General features: G+C 42.1%; 1 protein-coding gene across 3 annotated transcripts in view; it reads left to right on the top strand.

The window, feature by feature from the left end:
- Positions 1-23,260, top strand: part of RAPGEF5 (Rap guanine nucleotide exchange factor 5) — a 200,780-nt gene extending 177,520 nt beyond the window's left edge. For all 3 annotated transcript variants that reach the window (XM_039862520.1, XM_039862521.1, XM_039862522.1), the window contains 6 exons: positions 4,503-4,593; positions 6,310-6,360; positions 7,157-7,244; positions 12,089-12,153; positions 16,450-16,504; positions 19,244-23,260. In XM_039862520.1, coding sequence (XP_039718454.1) covers positions 4,503-4,593; positions 6,310-6,360; positions 7,157-7,244; positions 12,089-12,153; positions 16,450-16,504; positions 19,244-19,362 — 469 coding nt within the window. In that variant the 3' untranslated portion in view covers positions 19,363-23,260. The remainder of the gene's footprint in view (positions 1-4,502; positions 4,594-6,309; positions 6,361-7,156; positions 7,245-12,088; positions 12,154-16,449; positions 16,505-19,243) is intronic.
- The last annotated feature ends 588 nt before the right edge of the window (positions 23,261-23,848 follow it).

Here is a 23,848-nt window from a genome sequence, read left to right as displayed (position 1 = left end):
CAGGTGTGTTCTGAGATTCTGCTCTTGGTTCCTTGATGGCCTACAGTTTGAACTTCACAAACTCCTTAGCAGGCCCTGTACTGGCTGGCTCCACACCCCCTGGGTGCACCCCATGCTGCAGCCACTCACAATGGTTATCTCTTTCCCATGCACCCCATCCTCCAAGCCTTGGACACCTGTTGTGTCTGCCAAGAAAGGCCCCTTTCATCCAGCAGCTTGTTGTCATTCTTTAAGACCTGGGTCAAATGTCACTTCCTTCCCAAAGTCCTCCCCTGACTTTCAAGTGCAGGGTCAATTACTCCCTACCCTTACTTCCTACTCCTCCCACCACACATTCTTTTTTCCCTTTTTTAAACTTCGTTATTTATTAAACTTATCTGTTTATATAGGATCCCTTCACTGCTGTGTTGGCCACCAGAAGACAGGGACCAACCAATTCTTACCCATCATTGTACCTGGGCCCCTGGTACAGAACTTAGTAAATACCAGCGACTCAGTAAATGCTGGTCGAATGACATTTTAGTAACTTGCTGGGAGCATCTCTCAAAAGACCAGGTTAGCATCCTGAGACTGCTCTTAGGACAGCTTTCCAACAGAAGCAGACAACAGGAAACCAAAACCTTTTCTAGTTGCTTCTACCTCCTAGTCTTTCCATTTCACTTTTCCTTTGTCTTCCAAAATAGTTTTCATATCAAACAATTTTTGAGTACATGTCAGTATAATATATTGAGTCAGAAAATATGCACAGATCCATGCAAGATACCGTGGGGAAATCAGACTGGGCCTGTGGAGACCTAATCCCTGTCTTCTAGAAGTCTGCGATCTGCCGGCGCAGGTGGGCAGTACATCTATAACACAAATAGCTCGTGTGCAGAAGAGAAGGGGACTGTACTGTGACGAGATCAAATTCTATTGGGGCTTTAGAGGTGGGGAAGCTCATATGCCAATGACGTGGGACAGGAAGAGTCAAAAAACATTTGTGCAAGACCACATGAGGCTGTATTTGAATTCTGGGTAGAATTTGACAGGTGAGCATTCGAAAGAGCATACTCTTCATGGAGGTCAAACTCGCTGGAGGAGAGAAGCAGAGGAGCTCAGCGGAGACAGAGAACATGTATGTGGTCAGCAAACTAACCTCACTCGGTGTGGCCCAAGTGGAGGGTATTTGTAAAGAAGTTGTGGGAGATTGATCTGCAAAGGAGGACGGGATTTCAGATTAGGAGTTTGGACCACATTGAGAAGGCAGTAGGGATTCACTGAAAGTTTTGTGCAGGAAACTGATGATCAGAATTGTCCCTCAGGAAGGTTGATCTGAGAGTAGCACACAGACTGGACCGTAGGCCAGGAGACCCCAGGAGAGGATGTTTTGTGTACTTAGGTGACAGATAATAGAAGTACCTGACTTGTAGTTTTGTGTGAATTGTATGGAAGGAGAAAAAGATAACAGATAAGCCTAAATCTTGGACATCTTATATGGTAAATGCTCTTTTTTTTATTTGGCCACTATATTCCGTAATAGCCTGTGAAATACCTAAAGATAAGGTTCTGTTGGATCAAAAACATTCTTATAAATGCCAGTTACTTGGAGAAACGGGACATTCATGTTCTGAGAAGTCGAATGACACCACACAGCTCTGTTCATAGTCTAGGATTATATCCGTCCTCGGGGAAATGAAATCTATTCACGTCTTCTTTATAGGACCCTATGATCTTGAATTATTTACAGTGCTGGTCTCTATCCCTAGCCCATGGACTAGAATGCCAACAGAAACATCAAGTTAAATTCCTGGTAGGAATAACCAAGGGAAAACGGTAATTTCCATGACCATGAAGTGTCTTCCTCTGCCTAAGGCATCCTATTTGCATATTCATGTTTTTCTTCCTTCTCTCCATCCCCATCCCCCACCTCTGTGGATTGAGTGGATTTTACTTTCTCACACAGACAAAGGAATGTTTGCTAAACCGGAATGTTTAGTGTCAGACAGTCTATTCTTATCACAGAGTGAATGAAGCTTGGTGACAGGATTCCAGCCTGGAATAGTATCCAATATTTTGTACCGTATCAATTTGTCTTCTAGAGAAATCCTGACTATTCTAATTCCTTTTTCTTTTTTACAGATTCAGATGTTAGTTATATGTGCTTTTTTATTCCAAATATGACTAAAAAAGAGATCTGGACCAGAAAAATTGTTTATGGGGGGCTAAAAGATAAAAAAGATGAGGATGATATCTAAGATTCCATTTAGATAAATGATGCTGAATAAAAAGAAGAAGAAACCTTTTCATAATGAATAATAATAAAACCATTTACCCAGAAAGTCTTGGTTTCCACTTCAGTACATGCTATCTGAAAGGCTTGCTGTATACTAGGCATTTGGGTGATGGGCAGAATATAAAAAATCAAATAGATGTATAATTTAGCCTTTTAAGGAACCTAGTGGAGAATGACAGAACCAGCGGGCCTCCATCATGTTAAGGCAGGAGGATCTGGGAGTACGGGAGAGTGTAGGCATCAGACAGTCCTCACTGATCACAAGATCCTCAGCAGAGGAGCCCGGTGCTTCAAATTATCATGTCAGGCTGCCTCAGGTCTGTCCTGGTGGGTGTGAACCTCCCACGAGTGTGTCAGAAAGGGTGCAAGTGAATGGCAAAAGAAAAGTCATGTTATTGTGACTTTAGGCACCGATGATTCTCAAAAACAGGTGAATTTCTAAGTCATAGACCAGAATTATCAAGCAGAGTATATCCTTGGCATAGCTCACGAATAAACAAACAAGATACTTGTTAGAAAATTGGCAGAAACTGGATGAAGGGTCAATTAGGCTGAGTTTTAGGCCCTCTTGCCTACCGGGAAACTGCAGACGGAGTCCAAAGCTGGACAGAAAGAAGGGCAGAGCATGCCCTGGACACTCAGTGACGAGGGGCCTGCAGGACTGCATTCACTTGGGTATATTGGACACTAGACTCGGAGGCAGTGCCTTTCCAGGTCTCACTAGGAATGGAAATAGAACTTCCACGGTGCTCCCAAGCATGGCCCTCAGCTGTACTTGGGCAGTATCTGGTCCATGAGGCTGGCTTTGTGAGCAGGCCGGTACATCAGGACCTGCCAGGGCACAGCCGGCTGTGTACATTACCACACTCACAACTCAAACCATTTTCCTGGTTCAGAAGCAGATGCTCTTAAACACACAACCTATGTGGCTAGAAATCGGTAGTTTTGGGAGACAGAAGTTTTTAATGTGTCGAGAACCTTTAAAGTGATGGCAGCTTTTGACCAATCATGGAATGACTGGAAGTCTAATGTAGTAAAATAATGATAAATGCAGTAAAAAGTTTTATACACAAAGACATGCATTGCAGCATTTCATATCAAATTGAATTATATCGATTGAAAATAATTTAAATATCAACAATAGGGGTGAGTAAACACATTATGTAATATGTTTTTGATAAAGTGTTACATAGCCATCAGTGATGATAGTGAAAAAACAGTATATTATTGACAAAGCAAAATACAAAGTTATATATATATACTGTTCCAGAATTTCATCTGAGACATTGATGGAGATGTAAAAGAAAAGATGTCATCGGGGAGGAGCTAAATTGGTTCATACTAGGTAGTTTTTCTGCACCCAGTTTAGTGCTAAGCACTTTCATATTTTTTCATATTTAATTCTCCAGTTAAGGTAACTTCTTGGTTTTAAAGACTTGCCTCAGGGGAGTAGTTTCCTCAGGTAAAGGAGTGTCTAGAATTGACAGACTGTTCTGGCCAACCGAGAAGCCCAGCCTCCTTCTACTATACCAAGGCCCCTTGGCTGGCTCGGAAAATTGGTGGGCTTTTGGCCAATTGAGTCAAGAGCATGACCAACAGTTATGCAGAACAGACAACCTTACCGAGTGAACAGAGCTCAACATGATCTTATTTTGCATTTTATTTCCTTTTTCCTTTAAATGAGAAATGTGGGGCAGTATCCCCATAATATAGGCCATGTTTTAAATATACATATAAAATAACATAATAACAATTTTGTTGATCACAAAGAAAATATGTCTAAATGTAATAAGAGGTGAGAGGGGCTTATCTGCCAAAAAAACATAGACAGGATACTGATGAAAGAGACAGGATAAAAGAGCTGTTATAATGACAGTGTGTATATAAAGAAACATGAATTTAAGAGTTTTCAGTTGAAATTGTAGATGCACCCAGAATATTTTTTAAAAGGAGGAGTCTGTTAAAGTGTCCAGAGGGTTTCAAGAACACAGGTCTTCTCCTAAAGGTAAAGACGGGCTGAAACATTTGGAATCATTTGTGTTAGAAACAGTGGAGGGCACACCATCTCCCAAAGGGGCTGTCGGGGGCGTGGGAACTGTGGGGCAGAGTTCAGCCCTACCCTTGAGGTTGAACTCTGTGGCCTCGGGGAATGGTTTCAGCTGTATCTTTTGCGGTTGTCTGGAGAGAAGTTGTTGCCTCAAAGTGCCTTCTGCTTTCTTTTATCCCATAGCTGCAAAGCCCAGAGAAACCTGAATTCTTTCTTCGCTATTGTGATGGGTCTCAACACAGCTTCTGTCAGCCGACTGTCACAGACCTGGGAGGTGAGACTTGGGGGTCTGCGGGGGAGAAGGAAGTAGGAGGGACAGGTAAAACCGAATGGGAAACGGTCCAGCAAAAAGCCTTTAGTTAAAATATGTAAATTGTTGTAAATGGTTTAAATAAAATAAGTACTATTAGAAAAACATGTTAAAAAATAATGTGTCAAGTCTGTAGGGACTATTTTGATCAAATGGTCTTCAGAATGGTTTTGTAATATATAAGAAAGAGATGAAGATTGTAAAATATTCCCCAGCTGGAATTAGCCTTGCTCTGCTCCCATGAGAGCTTGGCTACGTTCCACGGTGATTCTTTCCAAAGCTCACCTGGTGACGACCGATGTGCGTCCAGAAGCCAACTGGCTGAGATGCTGATGAATTAAGCTTCCAGGCCTCTCACTTGCACGGCCCTTGGCAGTGTGTTCACATGGATGATGGATATCTTTGTAAACTTCGCAAAAGTCGAGTAATTTTGTATTCTTTTTCTTAAAGACAGTCCACAAAATGAGTTTTAGGCCTTCCAAATCTTGTCGCTGCCTCTGCCAGTGTTGCGTGATGAAGGCTGCTCCAGCCTCTGAGATGGACCCAGCACATTAGCACAACATGGGCCAAAGGGCCTATGTGGAAAGAACGGACACCGGGGCGTCCCTCCACTTAGCCAGGCACAGACGTAGGGCTCTCTGCCTCTCCCCATCCCCATTCCTTCGGCTTTTGTTTCCTTCCCTCCTGACTGGCTTCTTCACTTAGGGCACCGTTTCTCTCCCTCCTTTCTTCTCTTGAACCACCAACTCTTCCCCCTTAGCCTGCACGTGGCTCACTGCCATCTCCTTAGCCTCTCTCCAGCCTTCTCAGATTCAGCTCCCGTCACCCGCTCCATTCTCTTCATGCTCCCAATTCAGACTCCCATGAGAGAGAAGGAGTTAGGCCAACTTTTTTTTTTTTTATCTTGCATTAGGTCTCAGCATAGGTCTTTGGACAACTACAGATACGCTTTTCGAAGTCAGGGTCATACTCTGATGGAATGCACTGTGGTACCTGAGGGTCAGGGTCAGTGTCAGTGATCTTTAAAGGGGTTCAAAAGAAACGAAAGGCCTGCCTGCTCTGGGTAAGCAAACAGGGCCATGTGTGCACATCGTGAGATCAAAGGAAGCAGGCAACAGACGCCCCCGTCCATCAGAAGAGGAAGAAAACAAATGGCTAGCGAGGGCCAGGGGAGAGTGGCATTTGAATTAAATCTGGAAAGAACCTTTGGCAGAAATCGAGAGGAGAAATAATTCAATTATAGCATGCATTTCATGAGCATATGCGTTGCCTACTATGTGCAAGGCACTACATCGTCACCATAGCAGATAGAAAATAGGTCAGACAAATTAGAACAGAATGTGCTCTTGATGAAAGGTAGGACATGGAAACAAAATCCAAGTTTTTATTAAAAAATCACCAGTGTGTGGAATGTCTAACCAGCTAGGTTCCTGAGTCATGTGGCCATTATTTATTTTAAACTGTTTTTAGCCACATTCGCAAGGAATGTCACATTAAAGGATGATGAAAATTGCCTCATGAGAAGCAATTAGGGTACAACCAAATGATAGATGTTTTTATCTAGATGTCTAGAAGCGTGACACACCTAAGCACAACTTAATCAAAACTCCCCTCGTTGCCCCTCAAAATAACTGACTTCTTTAACCATTTCTTTTTTGTTTGTTTTTGGTTTGTTTTTAGAAAATCCCTGGGAAGTTTAAGAAACTTTTCTCTGAACTTGAAAGTTTAACAGTAAGTTGTTGAGCCAGATGGGGCTTATTCTTCAAATTAATCTCTAGTGTCTAATTTCCTTCTAGATTCCAGGGGTCGGTATCTGCACTCTATCAAGTCATGTAGCTTAGATGAATTCACTTGGATAGGAAAGTTTAACTTTGCTTCTTATGGACTGAAGCAAGTTCATGGTCAGGGCTTCCTCCTCTTCATGGAAAAACGTTGTGAGAATGGTCCTTTTGGTACGATTTTCAGAAGGCAGATTTTTACTATAGTCCATTTCAAAACCCGCGAAATTAATTGGTATTAACTTAGTGCGTAGTCAGTGTCTTAGGCATTATTTTTTTCATTTTTCTCCTTTTTACCATTTCTTAGGTTTAGATAGAAAATGTATCGTTTCTTTCAGAATGCAGTAAGACAGTGTTCTCTTGTTTACTCTGCATTGTCTGTGCACTGTGAGGCTGGTTTGCAGTGTGCCTAACAAAATACGTTGGGGTTACCTCATGATCAAAATTATGCAGAGGAAACTGTACTTAAAGAACCCATTTAAGGAAAATAATAGGGCAATCAAAAAGTGTCTCTCTTTTGCAGTCATTTCCCATTATTGTAAACCAATAACTTGGCTTTTATTCATTGCCTCAATTTCCTGCCCTAATTTAGTGAGTTTATTTTCCAAGGAAACCTTTATCTTCTTAGTTCTTAGGAAGATCCTCTCGATAGCTAAATCATGTTCAAGTATTATAGCAAAAGTGGATTTAGAGTTGTTTCTAAGGCACATTGATTTTTCTTTCTCTTTGTAATCTGCTTGGTTTGGCAGGATCCTTCCCTGAATCACAAAGCCTACAGAGATGCATTCAAAAAGATGAAGCCACCTAAAATCCCTTTCATGCCCTTATTGCTTAAAGGTAACGATTTTTTTTTCTTTTATGCTGTATAATTTCATCTTCCAGAAATGGCTCATTATAATTATAGAGGACTGAAAAGAAAAAAAGGACTCTCTGTTTATTTCTTTAATGTTGCCATTCAGATCTTACTGTGTTTGCTTGTGATTGTTTTCAACTGCTCAGTTATTTCTGAGGTACCTAAAATACTTAATTGTACTCGAGTTACCATCAAAGCATTTTCTCTTGACTCACAAAAGTTAGCACTGAAAACTTTCATGTTTTTATTTTACTCTGCTTCTAAGCGCTGTTTTATTTTCTCTGAGTTTACAATCCAACCAAGAATAGGTTGGCATAAACAACCAAAACGGTGATTGATCATGCACTATGTTTGCAACCTAAGTTTCAGAGATACAGCCCACAGCCTTCTGCTGTGTGAGAAATACCTTTGGTTAACACAAGTAATGTAGTGGATGGATATTACTGGTCGAGAAACATACGTTCTTCTTTCTCAGAGTGGAACACATTTGGGAAAGTATGTGACAGCTCCATGTTAGTCTACTGACTTTTCTTCCGTAGAACAGCTAATAATTCATCATGAAACATGTTAGTTAAATTTACTAATGAGATCTCAGTGGTCTCCTTCAAACCAAAGGAATTCATTTCAATCTGGCGTGCACTCCTGACATTCGGTATACATCGTACCTGTGCGCTTTCCAGCAAAAAGGGATTTGGTCAGTTTTCTTAGCCATATTTTGATCCTTTCCAAGGGATTTTATAGGAATACTCTTTTATATAGCATTTGCCCTTCAGAGGCTTGTCACTTCTGCTGGGTCAGGCACCAATGACTGGACGGATACGTGTGATTTTTGAAATGAGTTTACCTAGGAACTGGGTTGCTGGTTGGCCTGGTCATCCTCCTCCTCCCCCTTCCCCCATTTACCAGCCCCACTGGCAATAAAGCTGATATTCTCTCCTAGGCTTCTCACAAGAACAGCCAGAGCTTGGAGAATTACTGAGCTGCTGTGCATGCCTGCAGCCTACGCATTTAGTCTTCATCTAGCATAAAGCAAGAATCTCTGTGAAATAATAACATAGTAGGACAGAGGTGCACAGTTACTTCATTCAAGCTGGATGACGTGAGGAGAGATTGTAATGCCAAAGGAACAATTTAAAAATTCATCTGATGCTTCATATTTATTTCCTTCGAAGATAAACTTATTGAGGCTTATATTTTTATTTGCAAAATAAAACCCCTTCAGCTGGAGAGTAGGGGTGGCAGGTGGGAAGTAACGTTAGAATCATTTAGTCACAAATAGAAAAAGTAAGAAGTGAGGACAGATCTTGGAAAGGAATTGATGTTAGGAATTAAAAATTCTGAAACAATAAAAAATTTTAAAGTAATAAGAAATTAGCTGGCAGTGCCCCTTGATCTTAATTAGATAGGAGTAAAGCTTTCTGCTATATTTTAGTTGTTTTCCCCCAAAAAATGTTTAATGCAGCCCAGTATCTCACACATCTTTAGCTTGTATGCAGTTTTCTACTCTTCTGAGTTCTAGACCTTTTTGTCGGCAGCACAACAAATTTTCCTTTTTTTCTACTGAAAATACATTTACTCTAGTAAAAATTTGCTCTAGTATATTAAACATTTTTTCCATTAGAAGCTTCCTTGAATTTAAGTAAGCACCTATTTGTCCTTTACCTAAATTTTTTGTCATTATAAAAATAAACATCATTAACACTCTATTGTATTTAAAGTTACCATTTTTGTCTGAAATAACTTCCAAAGGAAAATAGGATGAAAATTTGAAATATGTATATTATCATGACTTAGATAAGACATTTTGGAAAAACTAAATATTAATTCTTAGGCTTTTTAATGCAAAATTATTGTAAAAGTTGCAATAAACCACTTTGGAGGAACTAATTTTTTAATGAAAACTCTCCCCACCCCTCCCTTGTGCTTCCTACTTTGGGTTTCTTTTACCTAGACGAGAAGGACCAAATTGAACTCCTTGGGTGCCAAGGAGGATTAGGTATCCCATGTTTCATTCTTTGAGGTAGTCAGTGCCCAGGAAACCTGCAGATTAGTGAGTAAAAACATAACCTGAGGATCCTGGCAGCCATCAGCTTTCCTGTTTTCCAGTTGAATTTCTTGGCTTTTGATTTATTCTCCCCTGAACAGTGGTGTGGTATCCGATTAGAAAGTGGGGCAACCCTAAATAAGTGTCAGGGAAAGGAGGCAGCTGAGCAGCCAAATAGTCTGTATCTAGTGGTGTTTTTGGAGATGGGAGTCCCTTCCAACAGAATGAATAATCAACAGGTGTTTGAAGATAAACTGAGGTCTTCATGGTGGGCTGTGTACGTATCTTAAAGTGGAGATTACTCTTGCAGTTTTGTTGGGATATTTAAATAAAAAGAGTGGCGGGGTGTTTGTAGGTTTCTTCTTCCCCTTTTACTTGCCATCTCTTCAAACGGAGTCATCTCACCCGGCAGTTCTATTCCAGGGAGCATTCGGAGTGTGTTCAGATGTCTCCAGATGAAAGGGGCCTCGTAGGTGCTCGTTTTCCCGCACCTGAACCACTCCATAGCCTGCAACTTAAGTTCTAAGATCCCATTTTTTGAGCTCAACCACCTGTTGGTTTCTCTCTCTCACACTTGCCATTCAACTGTGTCAAAATCTTCAGCCACTTGATCCCCCGTCTCCTGGGCGGCAGCCTCTTCCAGCCTCTCCTCCCTCCCCACCTGGCCAGACGCACTTTCCCTGTCTTATCCTCACGCCAGCACCAGCCTGATAGCCTGGGCCATCAAAAGAGCAGCCATCCTCATCAGCTGACCTGATGGAGTCCCTGAGAGTTGAGGTTAAGTGAGGCCACCCAGGAAGACAGGAGACCTAGGTCTGGAGGGAATAGATGAAGGGAGTGATGAAGGAAGCACTTTTAAGAGTTACAGAGACACCCCCTAGGCCGTAAATTCAGCAAGTTGACTATAACAGGTTGTAAGAAATGTCCAGGTCCTTTCAGCTGGTGAAACCCCAGAGAGACACAGTGGCGAGAGGAAACTGGCGCCCTGGTTTGAATCCTGGCTGTGACATTTAGTGCTGTGATCATGGGTCAGCTGTGCATGTTCTTTGGACCAGAGTTTCTTCACATTCTTTCCTGCTAGGGCTTTACCTGAGAGTTTTTTTTGTGAGGATTAAATGAGTTAATGCCATTTCTGACGCTGTTAGTAAACATAAGCTGTCATTATTGCCATCACCCCGCATCGTCATTCTCGGGAGCATAGGAAGGAGATGACAAACCTTGTAACGCTAGGGAAATGGACTCTGAGAGGGCGTTTGTAATCCAAATTCTCAGAGAATTAGGGGAGACTAGGTTTCCAGGTGGCGTTTAACGTAGATGGAGTGCACATGGTGCTTTATTTGCTATACGAAAAGGTAAAAAAATAACTGTTGACTACTCTTTCCTAAATATTGTGTCACAGAATGAAAACTTATCATTCTTTTCTGCAAGCAAAATTACGAAAGATAATAAAATAATCAGATAGTTTGTTAGGTGATGGTGTAATTGTGAATTATTTTCCTGCTAGGATATCAGTTAAAGAAAGAAAGAAGGAAAGAAAGAAAATGAAAAGAAAAAAGCACAGGGAAATGTTGCAGTCCTTTCTGGAAGCTACGTCAGGGATGCCTTTGGGGAAGTTCATCAGTGTGTCCTGTAAACTATGTAACCAGTGTCGCCCCCTGGTGGGAAGTCAAAGTTAGGTGGACGAGTGTGTTGTAGGCAGGTTTATGGAGCACCTAGCTCATAATTGCCCCCGTGGGAACCGGCAGAATTAAGTCTTGATTAAGTACAAATGCTTTCCCTTTCTATTTGTTGGCATTTTAAGCTATTCTTTTCCCTCTTATACATCAGGTTACTTTAATCGATTTTTGAAAATTATTTTCATTTGGGGGCCCTCTGTGTCTGTGCTATAACATGATTATTTTCATGCTCTTCAAGTTGTTTGTAATATATTTCTTACTCTGATTCTTGTCTATGTGGATTCCCTAATTAATACTCACTCATTGGCTCTCCGATCTGAGATTCCGTCATCCATTCCCAGAGTTTTAGCGGCTGTTTTTATTGTAACTAATTCCCAAATCTCTCTCTCCTGAGGAGGCATTCGTGTTTATTGCAACCAAAAAGGTTCGTATTTCCATATCTTCTGTCACTTTAAATGCTGCGAGGCTCAAACCAAGTGTAACTTTCCCTCCTCCGATAATGTACCTTCGTCCTACTTTCCTTAGCTTATTTTCATCAGTGACACTTTCTTTCTTCTGATTCAGTTGTGTCAGAAACATTGCCGTTTTCAAACCTGTGTGTTTCCTCACTCACTTCTGATACAAAAATCAGGCACTGGCTTTGAGAACCAAAAATCTTAATTTAAACATCTAAATCTAAATATGAACATTTTAAGTAAAGCAGGTTCCCTATAATTTACCAGGGATTCTTCAAAAACAAACACGTAGATATTAAAATCCTATTGTTCCTGGATATTCTTTTCTGCTCAATGTTCTGGCCTAGAAACGTAATGGACTGGTTAAGTTATGGAATAGCGTTAGTTTATATGAAGCAGGTCAAAGTCATACACTTCGGCGTAAGTGCAATGTTTGCATTAATGATATAATTTTTCCTCCTCACGCACCTATAAATTATGCCCTTTCACTTCTAGTAATATACAGATTCAGTTTCAAATTGCCTTCTCATATGCCTGGAATAATCCCTAATGTTTAAGAAAAATTAATAACTTGCACTGCATCTAGACTTTGTCAGCCCTGATTCATGATCCATTTCTAATGGTACATATATCTTTTTGTTTTTAATTTTCAGATGTAACATTTATTCATGAAGGGAATAAGACATTTTTGGATAATCTTGTCAATTTTGAAAAGCTGGTAGGTAAACTTCATTATTTCTACGCTTTTCTTTCTTGCTCCAAGAAACAAATGGATTAAGCCCTTTTCTCCATTGAATGCATGGTGATTTCCAGGAGCTTATTTGCTGCATGTTGTGCATTGTCAATAAAATGTATTCCAATTAAAAATAAGTATGCTAGCAAGTTTTGGAGAACCAAATATAAAAATCTGCGTTTTATTTTTGAAAAATGGAACTTCATTAGACTAACATCAGCAATTGAGTGTATGTTATTGAACCATAAATAAAACCATAAAGGTCCTTGTCAGGAGGCATTCATGCTCTCGGGGTTCAGTTTTACTGCTGTAGAGGCATCTCTGTCTTTGTCCTGACGTGTACTGCTTCCCAGGCACCGGAGAAAGCTTTCCTTCTGGGGAGATGTGTCCACCCCACAATACTCCCAGCTTGGATATGAAGGTAGAATTCGTAGGGTCTGCATTTGAGAGGAGGGACGGCCCTTTTATCAGCCTGTGGACAGATGGTGCCAGTGTGGAGAGAGCCTACAAAGTGCCCCCCCTTGCCCACAAGAAAGGGGTCCCTGGTCAGTCTTTTCTTACAAGTTACTGAAATGCCTCTTCCTGAATTATTCCCAGGACATTCCCAGGGGCTTTGTCTTGCAGTGGACTCCTCCCAGCCTTTCCTGCCAGCCTTCTCTTAGGGCAGAGGGGGAAGTGCCTGTAAGCACTGAGCACGTGTAAAACAGGAGTGCTCCAGAGAGACCCAGTGGACGGTGAGAAGAATAGATTTCTGACAGATGAATTTTAGTCAGAGATCAAACTATCCTTCATGGTTCAAAATGATGCCAGTGACCCCTGTCCATAGATCCTGACCTTTGAGTGACCTTTTTAGTGATGGTAATGAATTTGTGTGAACTCTCTCAGAAACTGACCTCTGGTCCCCTGTGTGACTGGGTCAGGCATTTGGAAGAAAGCTGAGTGAGGCGGGGGCCGCAGACCATGACCAAAGAACAATACAAACCAGTGAATCCAAATGAGGTTTGGCATCTGACCTTTGCCTTATGAGTGTCCTGTTCTAATCATCAGGTTAACTCACCATATAGAGGTTGAGACAGCACAGGACCACTGTACAGCTTGAAAACCCAAGCGCCTAGTATCCGGAAGACCGACGTCTTAGAACATCTCGCCACAGGTCCATTTTAATCATTGCTTTATGGCGAGTTATTTTTAAAGTGGATATGCCTATAACTTTTCAAGTCTCTCTCTGCACTAAGTGCTTTGGAATCAGAGTTCAGTTATTTTAGTTACTGTAGTCAAACCATCACAGCTGGAAATGGTTCAAGTGTTGGCTTTTTTGTTCTTATTCTTTAGAGATTTGCTCTTTGTCACTATGTAATGTTCTGAAGATCACAGCAGGGCACTGGTTTGCAGCCAAAGGCTATAGGCACTAACTGGTCTCTAGGCAGATTAATCCCCAATGTTTGCTGTTAATGAAATGATTGCAGGAATATGAAGCCTTTGGTCCACGTTTACTTCAAATCCTGGCCAACGCATCAGGTTAAGAACGCCAGATAAGCTTTGGAGAGCACGTGCGAAGATGTGGGATGAGGCGTGGCATGCCACGTGGAATCCCCTATAAAGGTCTAGAAACTTTCCCTGTGACAGACCAGAGGGGACGCGAGAGAACAGTTGTGCTCATATAAGCTGACTCTTGTCTGTTGTTAAAGGCAGACAGGTGGCCGACCTTTGTCTCTGAAGTGAGCCAGTGGTTTGGTTAAGTTCACTGCATAATTTTCCCTCAGATAGTGCCACCAGCGTGAGAGAACAATTGGATAAAGGCACCCGTGGGAAAGAGCAACGGAAAGATCCCTGCACACGTCTCCCTTTCATCCTGGCCGGCATCTCTGGCCTTCCCCCTGCTCTCCCCAGTGACCCAGTAGAAGCCTTTTGATGCCAGCTAATGTAGTCCAAGGTCTTGCTTTCATATATGCCAAGACTTCAAACTAACCATTGGGACTGAAACAAAGAAAGTCTACCTGATAGTGCTTCTATTAGGGCCAATAATTGTCTGTATCCTTCATACTTTAAGAAAGTTTCAGGAACTAGCATGGCATAAATAAGTAATATTCTATTTTAAATTCCTGCAGAAAACATTTATGAGAAGGGCGACTAGCAGATAAGTACATGCACTTGCATAGCAGGCACGTGCTGGCACCTCTTTTCTGAAGAGAGTAGATTTTGTATTATCAGTGTGTTTCTGGTCCTCAAAGCATATGGCACACCTCACACTGACCTCCTCCTTGCACAGAGAAGATGGGGTGAAGCTGAAATTTTCTAGAAGGACAGAGATCTATTTTATATTATACACAGCCCCGTGTTATACTTGGATGCAGAGAATGATATTGAATTTCCTAGCAGAGTCAGTATTTTCGAGGAATGTTTCTTAGCAAAGGACAGGGTTCCACTTAAGCAAAACCAGGATCATTTTTCACAATAATGAACCCATAGAATGTAACTGAATTAACTTGTGAGGAGCCAGTTCCTCATGATGGATATTAGCTTAAGCCAGCTAGCAGATAATTCAGTGCATTATCTTTATCTGGCTGACACAGGCCAACACATTAAGTCAGATGACATGAAAACTCAGAAATCTTATTGAGTCTAAAATGATTTTCCATCATTCCCTCTGCTGCCTCAGCAACTCTACGTGTTTCTGTCTCAAACTATGAAATAGTAAAGAAATAAATGCTTTCCCTTTTTCTTTGCCCCTCAACGTTAAGAGCATCATCTTTTATCACACTCTCAACCCCTGCAGAAAACCTACAAATGAGGATCAGCACTCAGGTTTCAAAGCTGGACTCAGTACTGGGCCTTGCATCAGCTCAGGCCTTGCATGAGCTGCGCAAATGGCATATGATAGAAATCGACGTGACGCCATAGCCTAAAACAACGAGGGAACTGTCCTGGGAATAGTGGCAAATTTGGGGAAGGAAATTTAACAATACATTCGCAGACATGAGTCAGGTCTCATTTCCTTGACAAATGCAACTCGAACTACTGCTATAACCACTGTCCTATTTAATTTCCCACTATTGAGTAGAAATACAGTAAAAATACAGCTGTGAGAACAATTTAATACGTGAGTCATGTTCAAATACAGTTTCTGTAGTTCTGCCAGTTTTAAGTAAAAAAAAAATTAGTATTAACATTTTTTTTAGCAATAATTTACCGAGGGTGTGCTGCGTATGAACAGGCTTGTGTTTCCTGTGTGTGTGTGGGGCAGGGGGAGACACGAAAGGTGTTGACTCCCTAGGGTATGTTTGAAGCACCAGATAATGAACAATGTTGGTTCTCGAATAATAGGACGATGTTTAGATTTTGATGTGAAACCAATTAGGGAGTCACTGCAGATTTTCCTCAGGACTGGGACAGTGTGTGGAGATTACTCTGGCAGCCATAGAGGAGGAACTCTAGTGAAGGATGGTCTTGCCCTGAATGCTCTCTTTCCTTCATCATGGAAAATCGAAAATGATATAGCTCAGAAGGTGGTTGCAGGCCCATAAGTACGAGGTGATGGGAGCTTGTCAAAAGTAGCTGTGAGTTTAAGAACAGTTTTGCCTGGAGATCAGTGAGAACTTTAAAGAAAGAAATTAAAGTAGAACACTGAAGACTATAGCAGGGAATGTAAATTACAAACGGAAAACAACCTTTGCAAAGATTTGGCTGTTTTAGAAAATGTGTGTCTTTCATGACTGTCTCACTTCCTGTCGCCATTTGAGATACTTGAATCATTAATTCCACAAAACTTCCTACCTCTGTTTAGCAAGCGTGTGTGAGTCAACGTGTGTGATACACGGTAGGTGCCAGGCATGCAAAGTCCTCTGGTGGCACCTGGTCTAGAGGAGGAGAAAACTTCCACAGCAGCTACAACACAAAGCCAGTCTGCATTGTACAAAGACAGTGAGAACGTTGAGAATGGTGCCTCCCAAGTTCAGAAGGGCGATCTCAGGCCTCGTGGAGAGAAGGTCAAACATCCCCTGTAGTGAAAAGCCAAAGCAAATTCGGACAGGTAGACGGGGGGCGTGGGAGAGCTGCATTTCTTTGCAGTGTTTTTCCCGTGGCCCAGGTAGAAGCCGTGCAACCAGGTTTGGGAGCCACCATTTCTATGGACCAGGATTAAGCTCAATATTATCAATTAAAGTTAAGTCCAGCTCCAAATTACACCCAAGGTTGTGAATATCCTTCATTCCAAGCAGGCACGCTGCTTCAGCAACACCCTAAATGATCATCCACTGATATGTTTCCCGCTCTGCCTTCCAGCATATGATTGCAGACACTGTCCGAACGCTGAGACACTGCAGGACTAACCAGTTTGGTGAGTAATTGAAGTCAGCGTGAAATGTAAATTTACCATACAGTGGTACGGACTGTGACCATGTCACAAGTATTTGGTAGAAATAACTTTAAATGGATTATAAAGTATAATATGCACATTGTGTGCATTTACTATGTCCTCCCTTGTTTTATCGCCGTGTGTTTGAGATGCAGAGGAAGACAAGTTACAGCAGATTTCTATCGACTCATGGCCGCAGGTTCACACTGTACCAAGTGACTTCGGACAATTGGAATCTCCCACCTCACCCCAACCTAGAAAGTCTTGTTTGCTTGCCCATTGGCGCAGAGTTACCAGTGGGTTTATCAGGGGTGACCCGGCCCCTAACCTCCTTGGTTGAAGCCTTCCTGGAACAGGAATATAGTTCGTAAAAGTGCCTAGCACAGCCTTCCAGGATCTTTCCTCCTTTCCAACAAAAACTTCCTGTCTGGAGCTGCCTTTCACTGAGAAAGTATTTTTCTGAGCACTTTCGTAGACTCCCCACTGAGACTAATGTGTATAAGAATATTGTTCCTTTTTAAATCTCAGGCATAATTTACATTATGTTTAAATTATGTTAAAACATTGCAGGAAGGAAGGAAATCAACCTTATTGAGTTCAAGGAGCTTTCACATGGCCAAGGGGACACCAGTATTGGTGATTGGTGAACAGAGATTAATTCTATGGGTATAGAGCAGAGGCAGCTCAGAAAGGTTACCTCATTCAACCATTATTCAAACCAAGTCTAACTTCCTGGCCCATACCCTTTCCTTTGCCTTGTGTAGATTCTATAGATACAACAGACAATTTAAAAAACAGAAAGTTGAATTCAGTAATTATAAATCAATCAAAGGTAACCAGTGAGTAAAACTTACTTTGCTAAATAATGCATCCTCACTGTAAAACTATTTTTTCAACAATACAGAGAGAGAGAGAGAGAGAGAGAGAGAGAGAAAGAGAGAGAGAGAGAGAGAGAGAAAAGAAAAATCAAAGTCCCACTTCCTGAGGATAGGTGCATATTCTTAAGAATCTTTTTCCTGTCTGAGCTGGTCTTGGCTGGCAGTTTTGTCCCCCAACAAAGCAATTGAACTTCTGTATGAATTACAAAGTTGCTGTTTGAAAACAAGAATTATAAATACAGGACTTGATTTTCTAAATATTCACACCAATTAATACCATTTGGTATGTACTTACATGATTCTCCATTAAGTACACAAGTACAATGCAGTGATAACATTGTCACGGAGATTCATTCAAATGTACTAGCTTAATGTTACTGACGAGTTCATATTTCTTCCATCCTCCTTTGCTTCCCAAGCATTTACAGGTGCTCAGCTAATTCTAAGACCTCAGTTTCACCAAGGGACTGTGGTTGATATATACGGCAAGTGTGGACGGGAAGGTTACACTGTTTTGTCTGGCTTTGACCCTGTCTTGAACCTCCCATCACCAGAGAATAAGTCTTCATAGCACAAAGCAAAGGAGAAGTTTAAATAATTCTCAGGCCCGTTTGTGTTCTGTATTTCTGTATCTTTAAAAATTGGGTTTGGGACTCATTATCTAAATTCATTTTGATAGTTTATATAGGCATAGTAAACCAATCTCAGCATTTGAAATAAAATAGTGTTAATCAAACCACTCATAAAGTGCATGCAGGTGTCAGTTGTCATTCTATCATCTTTTTAAGGCCAAAAATTTAACAACAAGGTTATCTTTGTAGCATCGTGTCGTCTAAAGCAACATTTACTAAACCAAAAGTGGTCCCTTAGTGGCTTCTAGAGAAGACGTTCTAGAATGACACAGCTTTTTGGCCACTTTTAAACAAGCGGGATGGTAAAAAGTTTAACTCCTGGTGCTTTTACTTTTTGAAACCAGTAAGCAGCGATTTTTGGAGGGGGAGGGTTTTGTATGTTTTTGACTATGGAAAGTGGGCTTGCTCCATTGTGCAGACTGCGTTAGCTCTGCTTCCTTATCAGAGTTGTCACCAGTGTGACACATGCGTTCACAGTGCACCAAAGCCACGTGTTGTGGCCTTTGATTTTTTAACCACCCTGCACTTGGGAGTGGAAAGCCGCCTTGCCTGGTCCTTACCTGGGTCAGTGTTAGCCCATCTGATACTTTCAGAACCTATTTCGCCTGGTAACCGTAACTTAAGTTCAGTTCTATGATATCTGTTCATTCAATTGGTCCCTTATTTTCTTTCCAAAAAATAAGGACGCCAGAGGATTATACAAAATCAACAATAACAACAACAACAACAAAGAGCTATTGTGTCCATGCACTCGTTAGATTAGCAGTGATTTCAACAGTTCCACACTGAGATAAAGAGCCAGTGAAAGCCACGTAAACAGGCAATTGTTGTGACATGGGACCTCAGACCACGGAGGTCTGGGTTTCAGTCCTGCTCTGCCACTCACTTGCCGTGTGTCTGTGCTGTTTCTCATTCTGTAGAGGAGGAGACTAATGTAGTCACTACGAACGATGTAATGTTAGGGAATAAATGCCATGTAAGTGTGTTGGTAAAACAAGTGCCTTGCCGGTCTAATTACCTGACCCGAGGAACCTAGTCTGAGTGAAAAAGCAACTCCACTGTCAGGATAAAGAAATCTCCTCTGCGATTCTGACTAACGAGAGTCTGCCTAGTGCATTTACTCTAAGCCTTAATGTCAGTTTTCACTGGTATTTAGAAATAGCATTACTACTCTCATGAGATTGACTGCCTTTTTTCCCTCCAAAAATTAGGAGGTGAGATGTCTCCAAAAGAGCACCAGGAGTTAAAATCCTACGTTAATCACCTGTATGTCATTGACAGCCAGCAGGCCCTGTTTGAGCTCTCACACAGGATCGAGCCCCGGGTGTAAGCCCTGCTGCCCCAAGCCTCGCCTCGCCTGTAACTGCAGCACTTTGAGCTACAGAAATGTCGATGCCAACCAAGCACGTCACTTTCCTGTGAGAAAAAAAGTTGCTGAGTTTTATCAGTAAATTGCAAGACATACGCAGGAAAGCCAACCAAAACGTGCTCAGGAAGTGATGTCAGCCACCAGAGATGGGGAGAGGCCTCTCCTCGCTGCTTTTAGAACGAGAAGGCAGAAGAGTCAGAAGCATTCTGAAATGGAGAAGTCTGGTTTCTTCTGCAGATGTCTTCGATCCCATCCAGTTTTTCAGTTTGAGATATGCCAGCGTCAAGACAAGGGAACACGTCTTGTTATACAGTGACCAAATATTTCAGTAAGCGTGTGTTTTTAGGCTGTCAAAGAAGTAGCTTGTTTGAACACCTGAAGGTAGTGATGGCACCTCTAGATTTCCAGGGAGAAGGACTGGTCTCTATCTGTACAAACTATGATATCACCAAAAGCCACTTGTGTCTAGGGAGTTAGCGAGAACCAGAAGGTGACATCTATGCTTTGACTTCCAAAAGAGAAATGTCAAGGCATGCATTTCTTTGCATCCACAATCACTTATGGATGTCTGCTTAGAGGTGAAATTCATTTCTGCACAACTGGTTTGCAACTATGGGCAAGTTAGACTAAGTTTTGCCATTAATGAAAAATAGGAATCTTTAGTGACTCACTGTTTAATTTCTAGGGATTTTCTTTACACATGCAAATGGGCTCTCACTTCCTTTTGGGAACAATATGATTTTTGAAAGAGCATAATGCCTAATGCACTGTAGGCACTCTATAACTATTGATTGTGGTGACAGAGAGTCACAGAGGTCTGCGTTCTTGTGCCTGATGACGCCCTGGTGTTTTGCACGTCTTCTGCAGGCTCCTTGCTCAAAGGTGTGATGATGGCAGCCAGTCCAGGGAGGGTAAATGGGATTGGATGGGTGAAGCACTGAGCGCTCCCTGGAGAGGAGCAAGGTATTAAGATAGTGGTGATTGCCTGTCTTACAGCAAATTAAGAGAGCCTCAAAACAGCCAAATGTCTGATTTTTATTAGACACTTACAAATCCTATAGTTCATCTCCCAACCAAGACAGGGAGCCTTCCTATAATGTGTCTTTTTTTTTTTTTTTCAGTCTTTTAAGTCTTTTTTTAATGCCCATTCTTATAGGTTAGGCCTCGTCTAGTAAATAAGACTCTTGGTATTCTCAAGAACTGGTTAGAACTCCCTCGACCTTCAAATGAACAAAAACCTTGTGAGATACAATAATGAAATCCATCCCTGCCAGGTAGATATCAGGTCCATTCATTTTCCATGCATGCGAATCCTGGTGCAGCTCTCACCACTCCTGCCTGTTCAGCTCTTAGGTGCCTGTACAGAGCTGCTCCCTTTTGTCTCATCAGCATCTCATTCCCTGATGCTTTCTGACACCTTGAGAGCAGTGTTGTTTCCTGGGCTCAGGAACCCTATTGAGCTTGAGAAATCCCTGGGAGGAAACATGGGGAGAAGATTTTTGGTAAGACTTTCAAAGAGTTTCAGCCTGTCCCAGCATGTAACACTTCAGTCCTGAAAATGAGCAGGATTTTATAGAAAGGCACCATCCTGGGCTGCTCTACTCAGAAGTGCTCCAGGCTACTGGAAACGGAATGAGACCCACTGGAGGAGACAAGAACCTCGGAACCAGAGCAGGCAGATGTCTCTCACATCCGATCAAGCACTGGGAAAGCTTCACAATCACTGAGGACAGAGCGAGCATACAGCACACACCTGTGTTCTTGTCTTTTCTCGCTAGTCTAATCGTGTAAGACCCTTTTGACATTGTCTTTATGTTTTACAGTTTAAATTGTTATTCATAGAAGACCTACAGTGTTCCATCTAAAATGATTTCAGTTGTTCCAGTGGAGAACTATTTCAGCACAGACCTGAATTCAGATTCGTACATGGCTGAACAAGCCACCTGTACATCATGTTTAACCACACTGTGATTGGCGGAGTGAGCGTATGGTGGAAACAGGCTGGGGAGAAAATGCTGCGTGTCCACCGTGTCCTTCAGCCGTGGTTGGGCGGCTCTCAGGCCAGCAAAGAGAAGAGAGGATTTTGTTTAGTTTAGATTTGCTTTTGCATTCCCATCTTCTGAATGTCAAAATCTCCAAACCTTTCTGAAATTTAATGACTCTCTCCAGAGATTTCCCAGGGAGCAGCTCTCAGAAATTTCAGAAGTTCTGAGAAGACGTAAATCTGGAATTAAAGAATTCAAGGCAGAATCGTGGGAGCCAGATTTAGCTCAACATGAAGCTCTAAGGACTCTGCACTGTCCAGCGGGAAGGTGGGGTGGGGGGCTGTTGGGGGACTTAGCTCTTGCTGTCAGGGATGGGCCACATTCCTTCTCCAAATACTTGCCAAGGCCACTTTGGAATAGTTTTATTCTGGCTAGAAGGGTGGACTGGAAGACGTCTAAGCTCCTTCTCAGCTTTTTTAGATTTTATGATCGCATAAAGGCTCCACTCTGAAAACCTGCAATCTGCCACCTTCACCGGCAAGTGGGGCACAGGCACTTTGAAGTGGGTCCCTTTTGCTACAGCACGACTCTCAGATAGGCCTGCGGGTCTGTGGGTTCATCAACGCCCAGCAAACCTGCCCTGCTTAGAACTTAGCGCAGGACAAGTTCCTAGAGGCAAAATTGCAACCTTTCTGAAATTTTTTTTTTTCCCATATACATTTGCAGATGCTCCAAAGACTCAGCGTTTCAGATTCACTCTTTGTTATAATCTGTACAATTGCCAAATGGTTGTAGTGATATTACGGCCTGCATTTCCTTTATTCTAGTATCGTTCATTATGTGTAGCATAAATTCATTTTCCTAGACCGCTATCCGCAGACAAGTCACATGGCGTGTACATTGAACTCAGCGCGAGGGTAAAATAAAAACCCACCCCTCCGTGTCGGCAGGGAGAAGGCGTTGCGCTCAGGCATACCTGCCTCCGAGTGAGAGAAACTGCTGCCTGCGAGAGAGGGTGCTAGTGGCTTCGGATCCCCAGAGCTGGGCTTCCCCCGCGGCCCCCGTCCCAGCTGCTTCGCGATAGCCGTCACACACACCACAGATCCCAAACTTCTTGCTTCCAAATGGCACAACTACTCCAAGCTTCTCAGGACCCGGCAAAAATGTTGAAACGGGGAAAATCAGGGGCACTGCAGTTATGTAACATGGAGTTTCTTTTAAATGCTTCAAACATGTCCTTAAAATTTCAGCCTGCTTATTAATGAGTGGGCCATTGTGCTTAAAACTAGTAGGGGAACAAAGTTTTTTTTAAAAAAAAATTGCCAAAAAGTTAGATGAAAATGTACTACTGTATAAAGCAAAGCTGTATATACTAAACGTTTTTTAGCAGAGTACTATTTATTTGCATAGCCTATTTATTGTATTCGTATTACAAGGTTATTAAATACCAGGATGAAATCGATGACCTGAAGCAAGGACTCTTGCCTTTTAACGTTTGATGGATTAGGACTGCTGTGACATTGTCAGCTTGCGTTAACAATTAGGAGATAGAAAACCCGAAATCAGGGTATCTACCTAACTTCTCAGGGACTACACTTTGTAGTTTTCCACCCTTATAAGAGCTGGTAAATATGAAACATTGGTTGAATTACCAGAATTGCCATTAACAGTATTTTCTTTCTCAGATTCCATGCTTTCTGCTTCTGTACATATGACTGTGCTGTGTATTTATCGAAGCTAGCAAGCAATAATTTATATGTAGAAATGGTCAAGCAATATAAGGTGAAAACTTATATAAGTCACTGTTACCTTATCTTGTATTTTCAAGTGTTTTTTAAAACTGCTTTTCCAAATATAAGACTACGTTAAAGGTACTGTTCATGCCTCATAGCTTCTTGTTTTGTGTGTGATGTAGCGGGCTACATGGCCTGTGTCCTGGCAGCATATTATGTTCAGTCGTTTGGAACTTAGAAATCACTTGCCCACTGAGAGAGCTACAGGTCGGTGAAGAGAATTCCCAAGCAGCCCGCAGACACCTGACTCACACTGCCGTTCCGTTGTCGCCGACCTAAACACCCTGTGTTGGAAATCGCGCCAGTCTTCTCACATTCTAGGATGTGGAGACCCCAAGTACGCAGTCATGGGGTGAGACAGGAACTCTCCCTTCCGTACCTGCCCAGACCCTGAGGGAGGCTCCAGGTCCTGGTGGTGATGGCCTAGGCCATGGGTGGGGTGGTAAGGAGAGTAGTGACCGTGCTCAGCGGAAATGGGGAGACATGGAGAATGTACACTGTGGTCGTTGACCGTCTCCCTCCCGCCCTAGGAAGGGTTACACGTCTTGTTCACTGGCGTCGAACTTGGCCTTTGGCCTGCGGTGATCCCTCCCTGCAAGAGGATTAGGTGTCTCACCGCACTGAACTCAGGAGTGGCCAAATGTCTTATTCTGTTCAATGGGAAAAGAA

This window comes from Pteropus medius, unplaced genomic scaffold (assembly GCF_902729225.1).
Source record: "Pteropus medius unplaced genomic scaffold, Ma_sr-lr_union100, whole genome shotgun sequence".
NCBI classification, from domain to species: domain Eukaryota; kingdom Metazoa; phylum Chordata; class Mammalia; order Chiroptera; family Pteropodidae; genus Pteropus; species Pteropus medius.
The sequence above is the reverse complement of the archived record's forward strand: the minus strand, read 5'-3'. Positions and strand labels throughout refer to the sequence as shown.